The sequence below is a fragment of the Lepidochelys olivacea genome, assembly GCF_965140295.1.
Source record: "Lepidochelys olivacea isolate rLepOli2 genome assembly, chromosome: 2".
Classification (NCBI taxonomy): domain Eukaryota; kingdom Metazoa; phylum Chordata; order Testudines; family Cheloniidae; genus Lepidochelys; species Lepidochelys olivacea.
The window spans coordinates 191538005-191557874 of NC_140412.1; the positions used below are offsets into that span (position 1 = coordinate 191538005).

Genomic DNA, 19870 nt, shown 5'->3' on the forward strand with positions numbered 1-19870 from the left:
GTGCTGCATGGGTCATTCTGACTGCTGGACTACAGTAGCCTTCACAGAGCCGCTTTGCAGCCACTTTGCAGCATGAGGGAAAATTCCTGATGTGCATATTCCCCCTTCCTTAGACCCTGCCATCCAGCAGGGTAGCTGGTTCTGAGCACTGAGATTTGGTGCTCTGTATTTTACTTCTTTCTTATTTTTTCTTGTTAAAACAGGGGGCATTTTGCAGAATTACTGAGTTACTGGCAGCTTGTCGGAAAAGATAAGAGTTCAATGGCAGCAGAGTATTTTGACTCTCTAAAGCAATATGAGAAAAGCTGTGAGGGAGAGGAAAATATGATCTGTCTGGCTGATCTTTATGAAACTCTGGGACGTTTCTTAAAAGATCTAGGTCTTCTCAGCCAGGTAAGTGCATCTAGGAACCAAAGGGAATACCATGTAACAGCAAGCAAGCAAGGAATTGAAGCAGAGCATAGTATGTGCTTGATAGGATGTTTTGTATTGCAGTGTTTTTTTGTACATTATCTTACCTGCTCTAGTCACAGTCTCAACTCTTTTATTACAGGCAGTTGCTCCTCTGCAGCGTTCTCTGGAAATTCGGGAGACTGCACTGGATCCAGATCACCCAAGGGTAGCACAGTCCCTCCATCAGTTAGCAGGAGTTTATGTGCAGTGGAAGAAGTTTGGAAATGCTGAGCAGTTATATAAGCAGGCTCTGGAAATCTCTGAAAATGCTTATGGGGCTGAACATCCCAGGGTTGCTCGTGAACTGGATGCACTTGCAACATTATACCAGAAACAGAACAAGTAAGATTAATCGTATTGATGATTTCCTGGATTTGTCATAACATGCAAGTCTTTTGAGGTTGTTACATTGTCTGTCTGTTTCTACAATTACACGTTTTAATAGATTTAACTTCCTTTTGATGCATGTGCAGAACTGTTATTAATATTAATGAGAACTATGTGCTTGTTTCAAGAGGAGGAGGAGACCTTTTTTGGGGTCTAGAAAAAGATTAGTAAACATATTTGTGCAGTATTCAAATATATAGTTATAACAAAGTAATGTTTTTTAAAAATGCCCTTGTATTGGTACAATTGTCACCCTCGCAAAATAGTTGTGAATACTTACCAGCCCAAACACAGGAGGTAGGTAACTGATGATAACAGGGAAAAATATCTTAAGGATATTTTACTTGTCCATCAAAAACAAATTACTAGCTCCAGGCAAATGTGTAGGTAGAATTTACAAGTCCGGTTGCAGATTTCTATGGGTTCTCCGAAGGATAAATGTATCCAAATTCTACTTGTTTTATTTTAACACCGTGTCTATGGAGTAGGGAAGACTTACATACAAGCAAAATGATTTATCCTTAATACTTAATGCACGTGGATTAAGTGACCTTTCCAATGTGACAGTAAGTCTCCGGTGGAGCCAAGAACAAAACCCAGATCGCCTTAGTCCTAATCCAGTGCCTTAATGACAAGACCATCCTTCTTCTCCAATACATACTTCAATATACTGAAGATATCCTGACACTTCTTATGAGGCAATTCCCTTCCTAGTGCTCATTGCAAGTAGCTTAGTGATATTGGGGGGAGTGGGGGGAAGAAAGGGAAGGAGTCCTCTTCCGGGAAATGTATTTAAGTGTAACACTCATTCAAAAATTCCTTTGGTACAGTTTGTACTGTTGACTCTGCAGATCAAGCTCCTGTACTTGCATGTAATTCTAGAGGAAACTGCCAAAATTCTTCTCTTTCTTCTTCTGCAAATTACTCTCTAACCAAACCATAGAAAACCAAGACTCTGAGTCCTTACCCTCTCAGTTGCAGAACGCACTCTAGATTTGTGTCCAAACTCACCGCCTCTTTCTTGGAGATTTTCTTTTAAGGGCAGTTGCAATAACATAATAGTTCAGCCTAAATTTCTCCTTCAAACTAGGAAGTTTCTAGCACTGCCTTTAGAGTTTTTGTCTTACTCGCCAGTTCTCTCTACGCAGAAAGCAACTTGAATCTGTTTATATTTGGGGTGGAATTAAGACATGCTATCTACAACTAGTCAGCATTTCTATGCAGGATTTCAATGCCCGCTAAGAGGGAGGGGTAACAGAAGAATCTTGCTACCCTGTTAACACTCCTAACGCAGTCATAAGTATTTTGCATACTTCTATCTTTGACAAAACGTGCGATTTTCAAAAGCACCTAGGTGACTTTCAGGGGGACTTGTGCTCTTAAGTCACTTAGGTGGCATTTTGAAAATCTAACCCAAAATGTATATCGTTGCCATGTATGGTGTTCTTCTAACATTTTAAATAACTATTTTCAGATATGAACAAGCTGAACAGCTGAGGAAAAAATCCTTTAAAATGCGACAAAAAGCAGCAAGGCGGAAAGGCAATTTGGTAAAGATTTGATACTTAATCAAAATAGGGGCTAGCTGTGGCTTTGTTGTATGGATGATGAAGTGTGTTTGAGGAGGTGTTCTGAAAATCTGATGCTTAAGTGCTTTTGATAATTGAAAGTTTGCCAGCTTAACCACTTTAGGAGTAGCATTGATATCTGCTCTTTCAACCTCACTGGAAATAAAGGTGGATAAGTACAACTGGAATATAGTAGTGAGTGATGGAGAATAAATAAGTGGATATAGAAACCCTCCAAATATCAGACTTTGGGGATTCAGATTTCATGCTGAGACTATATGTTGTTGAAAGGAAACTAGAGAAAGTGCTCTATAGGAGGTAACTGAGGGCCTAATTCTACAACACTACTGTGCATAGTGCCTACTACCGTAGATAACAGTGTCACACTGGTGACAATGTCAGTAACCACTATATTTGGTAGTGGTTTAAGGATGAAGCCCTAAGCGTGTACTCCCTCCTTAGGGCACTTCCATGGTTTTTTTTTTTTACTCTTTTTTTTCTTCTGTTTCTCCTGCCATAAAGCTCCTAGGGGAATTCTAGTTTTAGGTTCAGTCTCTGCCTCATAGAGGCAGAGAAGCACCCAAAGTACAAGAACTCTGCTAGGAACTATATAGTTGAAGCAACATAAAGAAAAACAATGGAAATGTCACTCTTCCCACCACAGTTATTTAAAGAAAAATAAAATCTGTTCATGGGGATTTCACTTTGTCAACTTTCATATTGATTTCAGTTACACAAACATTTTTTATTAGAACTATTAGTGTGGGCTGGGGGTGTTATCAAAGAGGTCTCTGAAGTATCTGATCACACTTTTTACTCTCACTCCACATCATTTATGACAAGTATTGCCATACGAAGCCTTTCTATGAAGCTTTACAAAATCCTTCAGGAATATTTTTATAATGGTTTGATACGACATCAGCTTGAATTCCATTTTGAGTTCTTAAGACCTAAGAAATTAATTGAAACAGATTGTTTGGACTGAAAAATTTAAGAAGACTAGAACATATTGTAAAGGGAAGGCAAAACCAGAGCATAGCAGATAGAGGATGTTGTGACAGGGTCGGGCCAGATGGCTATAGGAGAGTAATAGAAGGCAGATATATTAGCCCCAGGCTAAGTAGGTCCCTTTTCCCTGGGTAAGGTAACAGGGAAGGTTCCAGAACAATCAGAAACCTTCTGGAGACAATTAAGACAGGCTGATTAGAACACCTGCAGCCAATCAAGAAGCTGCCTCTAGAATCAATTAAGGAAGGCTAATCAGGGTACCTGGGTTTTAAAAAGGAGCTCACTTCAGTTTGTGGTGTGCATGTGAGGAGCTGGGAGCAAGAGGCACTAGGAGCTGAGAGTGAGAACGCGGACTGTTGGAGGACTGAGGTGTACAAGCATTATCAGACACCAGGAGGAAGGTCCTGTGGTGAGGATAAAGAAGGTGTTGGGAGGAGGCCATGGGGAAGTAGCCCAGGGAGTTGTAGGTGTCGCACAGCTGTTCCAGGAGGCACTGTAGACAGCTGCATTCCACAGGGTCTTGGGCTGGAACCCGGAGTAGAGGGCGGGCCCGGGTTCCCCCCAAATCCTCCCAACTCCTGGTCAGACACAGGAGGAGTCGACCTGGACTGTGGGTTCAGAAAAATGGCCAAGCTGAGGGCTGCCGTGAAACTCCAAGGCGAGCAAATCTGCCAATAAGCGCAAGACCCACCAAGGTAGAGCAAGAACTTTGTCACAATATATAGAGACATAAAGGGTAACAAGAAAACATTCTACAAATACATTAGAAGCAAGAGGAAGACCAAGGACAGGGTAGGCCCGTTACTCAATGTGGGGGGAAAATAACAGAAAATGTGGAAATGGCAGAGGTGCTTAATGACTTCTTTGTTTCGGTTTTCACCAAGAAGGTTCGTGGTGATTGGATGTCTAACACAGTGAATGTCAGTGAAAATGAGGTAGGATCCAAGGCTAAAATAGGAAAAGAACAAGTTAAAAATTACTTAGACAAGTTAGATGTCTTCAAGTCACCAGGGTTTGATGAAATGTATCCTAGAATGCTCAAGGACCTGATGGAGGAGATATCTGAGCCATTAGCAATTATCTTTGAAAAGTCATGGAAGACGGGAGAGATTCCAGAAGAATGGAAAAGAGCAAATATAGTGCCAATCTGTAAAAAGGAAAATAAGGACAACCCGGGGAATTACAGACAAGTCAGCTTAACTTCTGTACCCGGAAAGATAATGAACCAAATAATTAAGCAATCAATTTGCAAACACCTAGAAAAGGTGTTAAGTAACAGCATGGATTTGTCAAGAACAAATCATGTCAAACCAACCTGATAGCTTTCTTTGACAGGGTGACAAGCCTTGTGGATAGGGGAAAGCGGTAGATGTAGTATATCTTGACTTTAGTAAAGCTTTTGATACTGTCTCACATGACCTTCTCATAAACAAACTAGGGAAATGCAACCTAGATGGAGCTACTGTAAGGTGGGTGCATAACTGGTTGGAAAACCTTTTCCAGAGAGTAGTTATCAGTGGTTCACAGTCATGCTGGAAGGACATAATGAGTGGGGTCCCGCAGGGATTGGTTCTGGGTTTGGTTCTTTTTAATATCTTCATCAATGATTTAGATAATGGCATAGAGAGAACGCTTATAAAGTTTGCGGACAATAACAAGCTGGGAGGGTTCCAAGTGCTTTGGAGGATAGGATTAAAATTCAGAGTGACCTGGACAAACTGGAGAAATGGTCTGAAGTAAATAGGATGAAATTCAGTAAGGACAAATGCAAAGTACTCCACTTAGAAAGGAACAATCAGTTGTACACATACAAAATGGGAAATGACTGCCTAGGAAGGAGTACTGCAGAAAAGGATCTGGGTATTATAGTGGACCACGAACTAAATGAGAGTCATCAGTGAAACGCTGTTGCAAAAAAAGCGAACTTCATTCTGAGATGTATTAGCAGGAGTGTTGTAAGCAAGACACCAGAAGTAATTCTTCCGCTCTACTCTGCACTGATTAGGCCTCAACTGGAGTATTGGGCGCCACATTTCAGGAAAGATGTGGAGAAATTGGAGAGAGTCCAGAAAAGAGTGACAAAAATGATTAAAGATCTAGAAAACGTGACCTATGAGAGAAGATTGAAAAAATTGGTTTGTTTAGTCTGTAAAAGAGAAGGCTGATGGGGGACATGATAACAGTTTTCAAGTATGTAAAAGGTTGTTTCAAGGAGGAGGGAGAAAAACTGTTTTTCTTAACCTCTGAGGATAGGAGAAGCAATGGACTTAAATTGCAACAAGGGTGGTTTGGGTTGGACATTGGGAAAAACTTTCTAACTGTCAGGGTGGTTAAGCACTAGAATAAATTGCCTAGGGAGGTTGTGGAGTCTCGATCATTGGAGAGTTTTTTAAGAGCAGGTTGGACAAACACCTGTCAGGAATGGTTTAGATAATACTTAGTCCTGCCATGAGGCAGGGGACTGGACTAGATAACCTCTCGAGGTCCCTTCCAGTCCTATGATTCTGTGATTTCATGGAGGCATACTGGGTGTAATTCACCCCCATGCACAGGACCAACAAAAGGCCTATGCAACCCTTAATTCTCATAATAGGGCTTACATGGGGTCTATTTGGCACAAAGGCCTTTTGTTGGCCCTCTGCATGGGGGTGAATTTCAGTCGTAGATGTTAAACTTTTGATGCTGATGGACTTTCGTTACCTTGTGCTTTGCTTTAGTTTGGATTTGCTCTTCTACGTCAACGAGCCTTGCAGCTGGAAGAGCTCACGTTAGGCAAAGACACACCAGATAATGCTCGAACCCTCAATGAGCTTGGAGTTCTCTATTATCTGCAGAATAATCTTGAGTAAGTAATGTTTGTCACACAGTCATAATTCCCTCTCTGTTTTTTATATCTAATGAGACACATTATATGGAACCACATGAAAAATTCTTAGTGATAAGGCTAAACACTCTCAAATACTAAATACAGTCCAATTCCTTTTACGGTTTTCTATTATGAAATTAACTCATAGTATCTGAAGTCTGCTGTACAGTGAGTGTCATTGGCATCTGGATTTTACCACATCACTGTTTTAGAACTGATGTACTACTACATTAAATTTAACTATCACTAGTTGTAAATATATGGGATATTTTTATGTTCTCTCTACCATGGTTCTCTGTTACATCAGACTCCTTTATAAAATTCTCATTCTAACAGGAAGGTTTTTTTTTCTTTTATAGCATTCAAAATGTCGGTCCTACAAGGAAAGTAATGAATAAATTGCACATATATATTATAGGTGAGATCCTTGCCCCTGCTCTAATTCCTTTATGATGTGCAAAAGGGCCAGAGCAGCATAAAGAGGCACCAAAAGCTACGTAATTGGCCAGGAGAGAATTCCCCTAGCACAGGGGTCAGCAACCTTTCAGAAGTGGTGTGCCGAGTCTTCATTTATTCACTTTAATTTAAGGTTTCACATGCCAATACTACATTTTAATGTTTTTTAGAAGGTCTATCGCTATAAGTCTATATATTATATAACTAAACTATTGTTGTATGTAAACAAAGTTTTCAAAATGTTTAAGAAGCTTCATTTAAAATTAAATTAAATTAAAGTGCTGATCTTACATCGCCGGCCCACTCAGCCAGCTGCCGGCCTGGGATTCCGTTCACCTAGACCGGCAGCGGGCTGAGCGGGGCCTGCGGCCGGGACCCCAACTGGCAAGGGGCCGGCAGCCAGAACCCCAGACCAGCAGCGGGCTGAACAGGGCCAGCGGCCGGGACCCCAGACCAGCAGTGGGCTGAGCGGCTCAGCCTGCTTCCGGTCTGGGGTTCCATCTGTCAGCTCCTGACAGCCAGGGTCCTGGCTGCCGGCCCTGCTCAGCCCGCTGCCGGTTTGGGGTCCTGGCCCTGTTCACATAGAGTAGGTACCTACTTTATCCCTGGTTCTGGCCCATTCTCTTCCTCTCTTTGCACTGAGATGAGGGTGGGAGTGCACTGAGAACAGGGCTGGGGATGAAGGAGCAGGCTGGGGGTTGGGGTGCAGGGTCTGACCAGGAGCTAGAATGAGGGAGGGGGCTCAGGGTTGGGGCAGGAGGTTTGGGTGTGGAGCACTTACGTGGGCAGCTCCCATTTGGTGCGAGGGGTGCAGGTGGGAATGCGGGGGTGTGTGTTTGTGCAGGAGCTCCCGTTTGGTGCTCAGGGTGGGGGTGGGGATGGGGATGTGGGGGGTGCAGGGATGAGGGCACGGGGCTGGGGTGTGTGGGGCGTGCAGGGGTCAGGGCAGAGGGCTGGGGGGCTGTAAGGGGCGTGCAGAGGTCAGGGCAGAGGGCTGCGGGTGTGGACTGGGGTCGTGGGAGTGCTCCCAGCCCCCTGCCCTGAGTGGCTCACGGCAGGGGCTGGAGGGGATATGCTGATTCCACCCCCTTCCCCAAGTTCCCCGGAGCAGAGAGCGTGCTGCAGCTCCGCTTTTCCCTCTCCCCCTCCGTAGCAAGGGCTGTCAGCTGATCGGCCGGAGGGAGGGAGAGAAGGAGGGGCAGGAACCCTGCACACTGGGGGAAGAGGCGGCGGGACAGGGAAGCTTGCCTGCCCTGCAAGGAGAGAGCAGTGGACAGAGAAGAGTGGGCCGGGCCAGGCAGGAATTTTAATGGCACGCTGCTGTCCTCGGCAGACAGCAGTGTGCCATTTAAAATTGGCTCGCGTGCCATCAGTTGCCGACCTCTGCCCTTGCACAAGAAAAGCAGAAGACATGTATGAAACTGTGTCCCAAGGACTGCCTCACAAGCCCCAGTTTAGAGGGTGTGATGTGTCAGGGCCAGAGCCCTGCAAGCTCAGCTCACAGAGCAACCTGCAGATGTTCTTTAACATAGGCCCCCAGAGCTGTGTAAGTTATATTGAGCGCCTCTCCGATACCTGAAGCAGCCCTGGATTGGGAGGGTACCTTAAAGCCACCTTAACTCCTGTTCTTTTTTGCTGTGCCTCTTAGAAGTGCAACACAGAATTTCACCTCAAGTCTTTAAGTCCTTTTAGATATTTTTCTTGTATCTGAATGTCAGGGCAGGTCTTCACTACCCACCGGATCAGCGGGTAGTGATCTATCTATCAGGGATCGATTTATCGTGTCTCGCCTAGACACGATAAATCGATCCCCGAACACGCTCCCTGTTGACTCTGGAACTCCAGCTCGGGAGAGGCGGAAGCAGAGTCAATAGGGGAGCAGCAGTGGTCGACTCGCCACCATCCCCACGACCAGGTAAGTCGACCTAAGATACGCCAACTTCAGTTATGCTATTCGCGTAGCTGAAGTTGCGTATCTTAGGTTGACACCTCTCCCCTCCTCCCCCCCCCCAGTGTAAACCAGGGCTCAGGATCTCAGTGGCAGAATAAAGAAGTTAAAATGCGGTGTGATTTAGAGTGTTTACATGTATAGCCACTAGTTAGTGCAAAATCCTAGTTATGAGAATTGACTTGTAACAGTTGATGCATGTATGTTATTTCTTGTTTTACTTGTCATGCAGTCAGGCCAAAGTCACTGATGATAAATGACTGATATCTGTAAAATCTGTCGTGAGATCATTGTATACTCCACCATCTGTCAGTTCATCCGCAATTTTTTCAAATACTCCCTATTTCCTGTAGCTCTTTCCTCCCAATTTAATTGGTGAGCAAAATGGCACACAGTCTTCTAGTAAAGATATCCATGAAAGTTTGTTATTGCTTTTTGAAACAGAGTACTGTGCTGTAGTTCTGAATCAACCATTAAAGAGTCTGTTTTGATAGTTTGATGCAGCTGAAGGGAATTTGTTTGTATCAACTGATAAATGTAAGCCTGATCTGTAGCCGTTATGTAGGGAGCACTTCTTTGGCTCCCACAAGGCGACTCCAGGCTTGAACTCATCTTTTGTGTATATATTCCTTCTCTCCATCTAATGTGAAACAAATATTTCCAATTTACTAAACTGACCTGTCTCAGGAATAGGGTGACATAGAACCATAGAATATCAGGGTTGGAAGGGACCTCAGGAGGTCATCTAGTCCAACCCCCTGCTCAAAGCAGGACCAATCCCCAACTAAATTTATCCCAGCCAGGGCTTTGTCAAGCCTGACCTTAAAAACTGCTAAAGAAGGAGATTCTACTACCTCCCTAGGTAATGCATTCCAGTCTTTCACTACCCTCCCACTGAAAAAGTTTTTCCTAATATCCAACCTAAACTCCCCCACTGCAATTTGAGACCATTACTCCTTGTTCTGTCATCTGCAAACACTGAAAACAGTCTAGATCCATCCTCTTTGGAACCCCCTTTCAGGTAGTTGAAAGCAGCTATCAAATCCCCCCTCATTCTTCTCTTCCGCAGACTAAACAATCCCAGTTCCCTCAGCCTCTCCTCATAAGTCATGTGTTCCAGTCCCCTAATCATTTTTGTTGCCCTCCGCTGGACGCTTTCCAATTTTTCCACATCCTTCTTATAGTGTGGGGCCCAAAACTGGACACAGTACTCCAGATGAGGCCTCACCAATGCCAAATAGAGGGGAACGATCACGTCCCTCGATATGCTGGCAGTCCCCCTACTTATACATCCCAAAATGCCATTGGCCTTCTTGGCAACAAGGGCACTGTTGACTCATATCCAGCTTCTCGTCCACTGTAACCCCTAGGTCCTTTTCTGCAAAATTGCTGCCTAGCCATTCGGTCCCTAGTCTGTAGCGGTGCATGGGATTCTTCTGTCCTAAGTGCAGGACTCTGCACTTGTCCTTGTTGAACCTCATCAGATTTCTTTTGGCCCAATCCTCTAATTTGTCTATGTCCCTCTGAATCCTATCCCTACCCTCCAGCGTATCTACCTCTCCTCCCAGTTTAGTGTCATCCGCAAACTTGCTGAGGGTGCAATCCACACCATCCTCCAGATCATTTATGAAGATATTGAACAAAACCGGCCCCAGGACCAACCCTTGGGGCACTCCACTTGATACCGGCTGCCAACTAGACATGGAGCCATTGATCACTACCCGTTGAGTCCAACAATCTAGCCAACTTTCTATCCACCTTATAGTCCATTCATCCAACCCATACTTCTTCAACTTGCTGGCAAGAATACTGTGGGAGACCGTGTCAAAAGCTTTGCTAAAATCAAGGAACAACACGTCCACTGCTTTCCCCTCATCCACAGAGCCAGTTATCTCGTCATAGAAAGCAATTAGATTAGTCAGGCATGACTTGCCCTTGGTGAATCCATGCTGACTGTTCCTGATCAGTTTCCTTTCCTCTAAGTGCTTCAGAATTGATTCCTTGAGGACCTGCTCCATGATTTTTCCAGGGACTGAGGTGAGGCTGACTGGCCTGTAGTTCCCAGGATCCTCCTCCTTCCCTTTTTTAAAGATGGGCACTACATTAGCCTTTTTCCAGTCAATCTGGGACCTCCCTCGATCACCATGAGTTTTCAAAGATAATGGCCAATGGCTCTGCAATCACCTCCGCCAACTCCTTTAGCACTCTCGGATGCAGCGCATCCGGCCTCATGGACTTGTGCTCGTCCAGCTTTTCTAAATAGCCCCGAACCACTTCTTTCTCCACAGAGGGCTGGTCACCTCCTCCCCATGCTGTGCTGTCCAGTGCAGTAGTCTGGGAGCTGACCTTGTTCGTGAAGACAGAGGCAAAAAAAGCATTGAGTACATTAGCTTTTTCCACATCCTCTGTCACTAGGTTGCCTCCCTCATTCAGTAAGGGGCCCACACTTTCCTTGACTTTCTTCTTGTTGCTAACATACCTGAAGAAACCCTTCTTGTTACTCTTAACATCTCTTGCTAGCTGCAACTCCAGGTGTGATTTGGCTTTCCTGATTTCACTCCTGCATGCCCGAGCAATATTGTTATACTCTTCCCTGGTCATTTGTCCAATAGAATGTGTGTTTGTCACGATGACAAACTACCTAGCTGTAATGGATATTGCATGCAGGGATTCTATGGGGAATCACTTTCTTTTTGCCACAGAGGGAAAATATTAAATGTGTGATAGAATAGTACCACGATAATGTAATAAAATACATAACTGTTTGATAGGATAGACGCTTGAACAATTACTTCAGAGAAAGCCTTAAGCTAGTTCTTAATGTGTAAATTATAGCAGCTGAGCCTATTGTACATAAACCTATTTCTTTTACAGTCTTTGCAATTGTTTGCAAAGGGAATTCTAACTGCTACTTGCTGAATTTTTACATAGTTCCAGAGTTGGTCACCTGATCTTGCTACTTGTTTCATGAATGTTTGCTCCTGGGAGGAGTTACATTGAAGCCAGTGGGATTATTCGCATGAGTATGGGTTACTTTACTTGTATAAAAAAGGATACAGATCAGACTCAAAAGGAATATTCACAAGGTAATGTAATATAAGAAAAGAATTCTACCCAACTGACCTAAAGTGCTAGCTTTTGGGCAGCTAGTATTAGTGCTCTGAGATTGCATTTGATGCTCTAGTTAACTCTATAACTACATGCTTTCAATTAGACAGCGTGCTGTTATCTATTGTCTGTCTTTTGTGTTTGGATATACAGTTTTTCACTAAGACTGTGTTTAAATGAGTTGCTCTGCTGTATTTGTTTCACTAGAGGCAGCTGAAATTTCTATTTGAATACAATGGCACTTCTGCAGGCACAAAAGTAACTTTCATGGTATGCACACATTTAATCTTTGGAGTATTGCTGTGTGAATTTGTTTGTAGGACAGCTGAACTTTTTCTGAAGCGCTCCCTAGAAATGAGGGAGAGGGTCCTGGGACCAGACCACTCAGACTGTGCACAGTCTTTGAACAACCTTGCAGCTCTGTACAATGAAAAGAAACACTACGATAAGGCTGAGGAACTGTATGAAAGAGCTTTAGAAATTAGGAGGAGAGCACTAGCCCCTGATCATCCTTCACTGGCTTACACTGTGAAACACCTTGCAGTACTCTACAAAAAGGTGGTAAGTATGTGTGTGCTTTGTACATCATTTAAAAATAATGTCTTGCACTTTCCATCCCAAAAGAGGCAGAGTATCAAAAAGAGTTTGGATATCAGCATCCTCCAGAAACACACTAAAAAACAAATTTAAGTATATAAATTAAAGTTCTCTCTGTTTTTGCACCTCGTAGGAGCTCTGTGGAACATTTTCCTAAAGAAAAGCTGTTCTTTAATAATGTCTTCAGTGTATTGGGCACCTACAAGCTTTTCCTTTAACTTCATTCAGACAAATGTATTCAGCCAGTATATTTACCACAAAGAAAACAACTCAGTTAGAAGACAGCATTATGGCTGTTGCCAGGAAATCTCTTCTCCACTTTCATATTTTGTGTTCCTCTGCATACTGTATGCAGCATCCTTTGCAAGCATTTGTTCCAATCAGCCCAGATGCAGACACCATATTTTTGGCACTTCAGAATAATTTCTCCTAATTTTTACATATGAACCCAGTCAGCCATCTAAGTATTTAAATAGAACTGGCAGCAGCTCTCTCTGTGGATATCTTGAGCCATTTCTACTTCGTTTCACTTCAGTGAAAAATAAGCAATCACTCTCTTGCTGAATACTCTATGTGGTGACAATAGTAATTTTGTATTTTCAAAATACCTTATAAATATAAATTGTCAGTTGTCTGGTCCGATATGAAGGGGAATCCCTGTCTATAGGAATAATGTAAACTGTGCTCAGCCTTGCGGCTAGGCAGAACGTGAACCCTAAAGTTTCCAACTGTTACACTGAAGAGTTCAAATTCAGAATAGAGTGATAGTAGATGAGTGTTTCTTTCTGCATTTTGCCATTCTTCTAAATTGGAAGAATCCTGTAAACTTATTTCTTGGCCAGACTGTTCCTGTGCTCTTGCACAAGTGCTTTTACTGCTAACCCCTCCAGCAGCATTCTGAAAGGGGTTGGGATCACATGAGCTTTTCCCATTTCAGACTGCTGCAGTGGACTCTGCCAGAAAAGCAAACTGCTGCGCTTGGATGAACATAAATGAAAACACAAGGGGAGTGAGTGGAAGGGAAGAGACTAGAGTTGGAGGTACATAAAGAATGGTTAGATACTTGACCGTAGACAGTGATTGACCTTTTTCACAGTTACCTCTTGATATAAAATCATAGCTGGTGGGTGTGAAGAAACAGAGAAAACTATAAACTTTACACGTCCAAAACTACCTTGGACGTGTTCCTGAATTTCCATTTCATGCTAAATGTCAAACATCCAAATTCCAGAAATAGAATCCCAAGTAAAAAAAAAAATTAAATCACTAATTCAGTACATCCAATGAATCAGGAAGGAACATGCCTAAGAAATAATCAGAGCTAGAGACAGTACCGGGAAAGACTTAAATGGGAGTTGAAGGCACTTGGACCATTAATGATGATCAACAGGAATGGTTTATTGTAGATATTCATTAAGAGCCCAATTCTGCAAGGTTTAAGTGAACTTCAGAGGGATAAATACCATGGAGGGAGAGGAATTATTTAAGCTCAGTACCAATGTGGACACAAGAACAAATGGATATAAACTGGCCATCGGGAAGTTTAGACTTGAAATTAGACAGAGGTTTCTAACCATCAGAGGAGTGAAGTTCTGGAACAGCCTTCCAAGGGAGGCAGTGGCGGCAAAAGACCTATCTGGCTTCAAGATTAAGCTTGATAAATTTATGGAGGAGATGGTATGATGGGTAACATGATTTTGGGAATTAACTGATCTTTGACTATTTGTGGTAAATAGGCCCAATGGCCTGTGATGGGATGTTAGATTGGATGGGACCTGAGTTACTACAGAGAATTCTTTCCTGGGTATCTGGCTGGTGAGTCTTGCCCGCATGCTCATGGTTCAGCTGATGGCCATATTTGGGGTCAGGAAGGAATTTTCCTTCAGGGCAGATTGGAAGAGGCACTGTGGGTTTTTCACCTTCCTCTGCAGCGTGGGGCACGGGTCACTTGCTGGAGGATTCTCTGCACCTTTAAGTCTTTAAACCATGGTTTGAGGACTTCAATAGCTCAGACATAGGTGAGAGGTTTATTGCAGGAGTGGGTAGGTGAGATTCCGTGGCCTGCGTTGTGCAGGTCAGACTAGATGATCATAATGGTCCTTTCTGACCTTAAAGTCTATGAGCATATAGATCAAGAATTCTGAACTTTCTTCTCCTGAAAGCAATTACAACTTTTCTAAGCTCTTTATTCACAAAAAAATTATACATGCATCTAAGCCTGCTATAACTACATGGCTGGTTTCAACATTGGTTTGTTTTCTAGGGAAAGCTTGACAAGGCAGTGCCTCTGTATGAGTTGGCTGTTGAAATTCGACAAAAATCATTTGGTCCAAAGCACCCTAGCGTAGCTACTGCCTTGGTAAACCTGGCTGTTCTTTATTGTCAGATGGTAGGTTTTTCTTGTCTTATATATTTCAGCAATTTTATATATGAAATTTAACAGCATATAAAAGGACACCGTCAGGGAATTCAGAATCTCCATGTACATTTTTACAATCCGAAAGAACATATTTAGCAGGAAAATGTGATTGCACTGATTGGAATTTAGCCAGGGGTAAAAGGTTGTTAACCCCTTCAATCTTGTAAAAGATACCATGGGATTTTTAATAAATCATATAAATCATGGCCTCTGATTTAAAACTACCATCTAAAGCACTGGTTTAGTACTGACTGAGGGAGCATTACCGACTGAAATTCTGGCACTCCTTCATGCACGTTTATCAAGTGTAGTCTTGCCTAGGCTTTTAAGCTCTGATAAGACTGCAGTTGTAGACTTTATACTCTAAACCTAATATAGGTCAGAGAGAAAGAAACAAATGGATGGTAAGATCTCGGTAAATGTTTCCTTAGTATCAATAACATTAAACACTTCTACTTAATATATCCTATATTGTTCTGTTATGTTGCTTGGGATCTGTAAACCTGGCTTTCAATAAGAGGTTACAGCTGATTAGCTAAAACCCAGGAATGTGTTTTGGTAGTTTATAACCTATTCATTTAGGATGAGACTTTCAAAGCCACTTAAGGAACTCTGACCCCAATTATCCTAAAATTAATGGGAACTCAGTGTGCAAATCTTTTAGGTTGCTTTAAAAGTCTCACTCTTATGTAAACAGCAATTCTTTTAAAAACAAAACATTGTTTTGGTTTAGCAAAGAAACTCAAGTCTAGGATGTGTCTATACAGTTTGCAGAAACCGAATAGTATGTGGAATACCCATTTAAACAACTGGTTTTCATTTTGTTTTCCTTCCCCAACCCAAAAAGAAAAAGCACATTGAAGCCTTACCTCTTTATGAATGTGCATTAAAGATTTATGAAGACAGCTTTGGTCATATGCATCCTCGTGTGGGAGAAACGCTAAAAAACTTAGCTGTGTTGAGGTAAGGCCAGATATTTTTCTCCTGTCACCTAATATAGGGAACTGCTTCCATTAAAAAAAATTAACAAATGTGAATAATTATATCAATAGAAAATGCTTTATTAGGCAATTTAGGGGCTAAAATGTAGACAGTGTTGGTAACTTTGTTAATTATAGTAGGGCGACAGTCTGATATAATGAAGACTGGAACCTTGAGGTATATATGCACCTCTTTCCTTTGACAACAAACCTGGAGGAACTTGGATCCAGGGTTTTGTCCTACCACAATCACAACTCTTCCAAGCTGTTTCAGCTTATTCCTTCATGATGCAATGCAGTTACACTTAACACAGTGAATGCAGCGGGAGTGCATGCTGATAATTCCTCGTGACTAGTGCCAGCTCCGGCAGGGCAGAGTTAAGGTTGTATGATCCTTTACCATACCTCACCTCTGTATTTCCTTGTTTTCAGAAATTTTTGCTGAACTCAATATCCTGGAAGGGCACAGGTTAACACCAGGCAATCTGAACTCGGCATTAACAAAGTTTTTTGCTGTTTAATTGCATGTTTTTGCAGACTTCAGTACAGGAGTGAGTTGGTGGGGCAGGGTTGGTTAAATTTTGGTTTCTCTCCCAAAGCTATGAAGGAGGAGATTTCGAGAAGGCTGCTGAGCTGTACAAGAGAGCCATGGAAATCAAAGAAGCAGAGACTTCGTTGGTAGGAGGAAAAGCAGCTTCCCGACCCTCATCAAGTGGAGACACTTTCAGTTTAAGAAGTACATTATCTCCAAATGTTTTTCTAGACCATGGACAAAGGTGATGCAAACTGGCACAAAAACAAATGCTAGTAAAGAATGCTTGATGGTTAAAGTGTTAAAAAATATATCTGTGCATTCTTCAGAGATTAAAAAAATGATTTTAGAAGATGAAATATTTGTGATGAATGGTAATCTGAACAAAAAATTTACATTTTAATTTAAAATATTTCTGTTCATGTTAACTTTTTTGTGGACCATGTGGTACAGAGTTACCTCTGTGTTACACACAGGCATTTAGTGAAAGACTGCTGAGTGTGTTCTATTAGTTATTGTTCAGTCTGAAGCTGTCATGCCAGAAAACATCAGTTTTGTTTTTTCTCTATACCTCTTTTTAATAGAGGACCTGTGAGCTGCAGGGTATAATCAGCAAAATAGTTACTAGTTTTTATTCCACGTCAGTTCCTTCAGTGTCCACACTGTTATGGTGTTTGTGGAATTTTGTTACTATACCTTTCTGTCTTTCAGGAGCACTTTGTTTTTCAGGGACACAGTAATTTTGAGAACCATGTATTGTGTTTCCACCAAAAGAAGGAAAATACCCCCAAACTCCACCTGCCCATGTTTTGGCTTTAAGGAAACTTATGCAAAGGAAACTGGGTTCTTAGTAAGACATGCTTTTGAGTTTTTAGATCAAGGTTGTTGACAGAGGGCTTGTCTATGTGGTCAGTTTGTGTATGGCAAGCCTGGGTGTAAATCTGCAGCCCACCAGCCTTCACACTAACTGGCCATTGGGACTCTGATACCACACACACAAATTTCTGTCGTGTGTTTTGATTTAAACTCTGAAACAGATTGAAGTGCACTACAGAACTTTTAGTGCCCCAGTGTGCAGCATGCTAATGCACTGTAGATTTACACCCCAACTTGTCATGTATGAACTGAAGATATAGACAAGCTCTGACTGATATTTTTGTCCTCTCTAGCTAAAGCTTTTTAATTGGTGTCAGTTATAGCCACTTATTTTTACTAGGAATATGCTTTTTCAGTGAGTAACCCGAGAGAAGCATATGAATTAATTGGGGACTGGTGCACACACCTCAGTTCTAGTAGAGAAAAACTGCTCATTAAACTCCAGTATACAAGCATGCTTGTATTAACCAGGAGAAAGAACTGAATAGCAGTAAACTGATTTGTATTAAATGTACAATGGAGTATTTCTCCCAGGTAGTTACAATGATCAATTAAGTCTGTTTGTTTACAAACAATAGAATAAATTCTTTAAAAGTGACATGTTCCTTTTCATACTTTAGAGTTCATAAAGTGTCAGATCTATGAAGAAACTTCATTCATGAACTAATCCAATTATTCAGCTAGTCTTAAAGTGCCGAGGCTGTTTATCTCAAAGGGATATTATCTATCTTCCCCTTTGACTTAATTGCTTACCGTAAAAGGGGGAAAATTTCCCCCCCATTCAGCACTTTTTCTGAATAGAAAAAAAAAATTGATTAGTTTTATACTGCTGCAATGAAAAATGTACAAAATCAAAACTGACATTCAGCACTAAAACGTAGAAGTTTCTTCAACTAACAGACTACACAAATGATATGAGGTTCTTGCAGCATCGGAAAAGTGTTTTTTATCTAGACAAAAATTGTAATCTTCTAAATTTCAAACAGATGGATGTTTGACTTCTTTGTAATGGTGTCCAAAACAAGTGTAATAGCTCTTGATTCTTCTTCTGTAGAAAAGATGTCCCACCAAGTTCTGTTCGTACATGAAATTGAAGCGTTTGTATATTTGGTATAAGCCAAATTCTGTGTAACTTAATGAACACAGTAGAACTCCACATCAAAACTGATAGTGTCTTCCAGTGTACCAGCAGAAATTTAATAGTACAGACCCATAGCAAGGTCTCATTATTAAGATTCACTGTTAAAAATTTAAGTTGATAATATATTGTAGCTTACCACATAAATGAACAAAGTTAGCAAAAATATACAGCATTGAAGTGTATTTGTTCGCTGAGTTGCAAAAAATCAGAAATTTCCACTAGATTTCTCAGTCAGAGAAATACTATGGTTCTTTTTAGACTTCTACATTCCAATATGCTTTAATTGCAAAGGTGAAAAACATCATCAGCCACAGGGCTTTTTTTTTTTTTTTTAATTATTTTTAAATACTGGTACACAATCTTCTGCAAAGTTAGGTCTTGACTCCACCACCTCACTTTACAATTTGGAATGGGCAAGTGTAAAAGTTGCTTTACTAACTATAGTCAGAAGTCAAGAACTATTTTGCATACACTAACAACATCTCTCCAATAATTTTATATATGTATTAATTACTATTTTTGTAAAACTGTACATAGGATAAAATTGTAAATAGTTGCCTTTTTATAAAGCTGTCAGCCATGTAAAGTAATAGCTAAATCAGTGATTCTCAAACTTTTGTACACATAGCAAGCCTCTGAGTGTGACTCCCTGTTATAAATTAAACACTTTTATATATTTAACACCATTATAAATGCTGGAGACAAAGCGGGGTTTGGGGTGGAGGCTGACAGCTCGCAATCCCCCCCCCCATTATAACCTTGTGACCCCTTGAGGGGTCCTGACCCCTGAGCTAAATGCTAGCCAAATAAATAATTCTAAATGGATTTTAGAATAACTAGCTTTTAAAAGTAAACAAAGGAAGGTTTGTAGGTGTTTTTGAAATGACTGAAATTTCCTGTGCAGTTAATTTTTTTTAGTGATAAGTCATAAGCATTTTTACTATGTAAACACATGGCTGACAACTGCAGTGATATGTTAGGAGCTGTTTTGGTCAACTCAGTCATTGATCAGGTAACAAAGAATTCATACCAAAACACTTGTGCCTTACAACTGCATACTCACACCACTATCAAACACAAAGCAATGTATGCACAAATACTTGTTTAAGAAAGAATAGGGATGTGACACGAACTGACAAATCACTCAACCCTTTACAATTTTTCTAGTGAAATTTATGGCCTATGAAAAGATTGAAGCCTTCCATTTACCCACAAAACAGGTATAGCCACGCTACAAACTTAGACAACATAGCCCATTGAACAGTAGCCAGGGTTGTGAGTTCAATCCTTGAAGGGGCCATTTAGGGATCCGGGGCAAAAATTGGGGATTGGTCCTGCTTTGAGCACGGGGTTGGACTACATGACCTCCTGAAGTCCCTTCCAACCCTGATATTCTAGGATATCTATGATAACTACCACAAGTCTGGTATGCATTTGAAGCACTAACATATGTGTTAAAGACTCCATTATCAATCCCCTGAACCACTCTATCCAGACAAGGTTACTCCATCTTTAATTTCCCCCAATATTG

General features: G+C 41.5%; 1 protein-coding gene across 1 annotated transcript in view; it reads left to right on the plus strand.

Annotated features, from left to right (window-relative positions):
• NPHP3 (nephrocystin 3) overlaps window positions 1–19857 on the plus strand; it is a 47664-nt gene extending 27807 nt beyond the window's left edge. Inside the window, exons 20-27 of the mRNA XM_084619360.1 lie at window positions 204–393; window positions 554–795; window positions 2315–2390; window positions 6134–6261; window positions 12115–12355; window positions 14655–14780; window positions 15658–15773; window positions 16390–19857. Coding sequence (XP_084475486.1) covers window positions 204–393; window positions 554–795; window positions 2315–2390; window positions 6134–6261; window positions 12115–12355; window positions 14655–14780; window positions 15658–15773; window positions 16390–16570 — 1300 coding nt within the window. The 3' untranslated portion in view covers window positions 16571–19857. The remainder of the gene's footprint in view (window positions 1–203; window positions 394–553; window positions 796–2314; window positions 2391–6133; window positions 6262–12114; window positions 12356–14654; window positions 14781–15657; window positions 15774–16389) is intronic.
• Window positions 19858–19870: the final 13 nt, after the last annotated feature.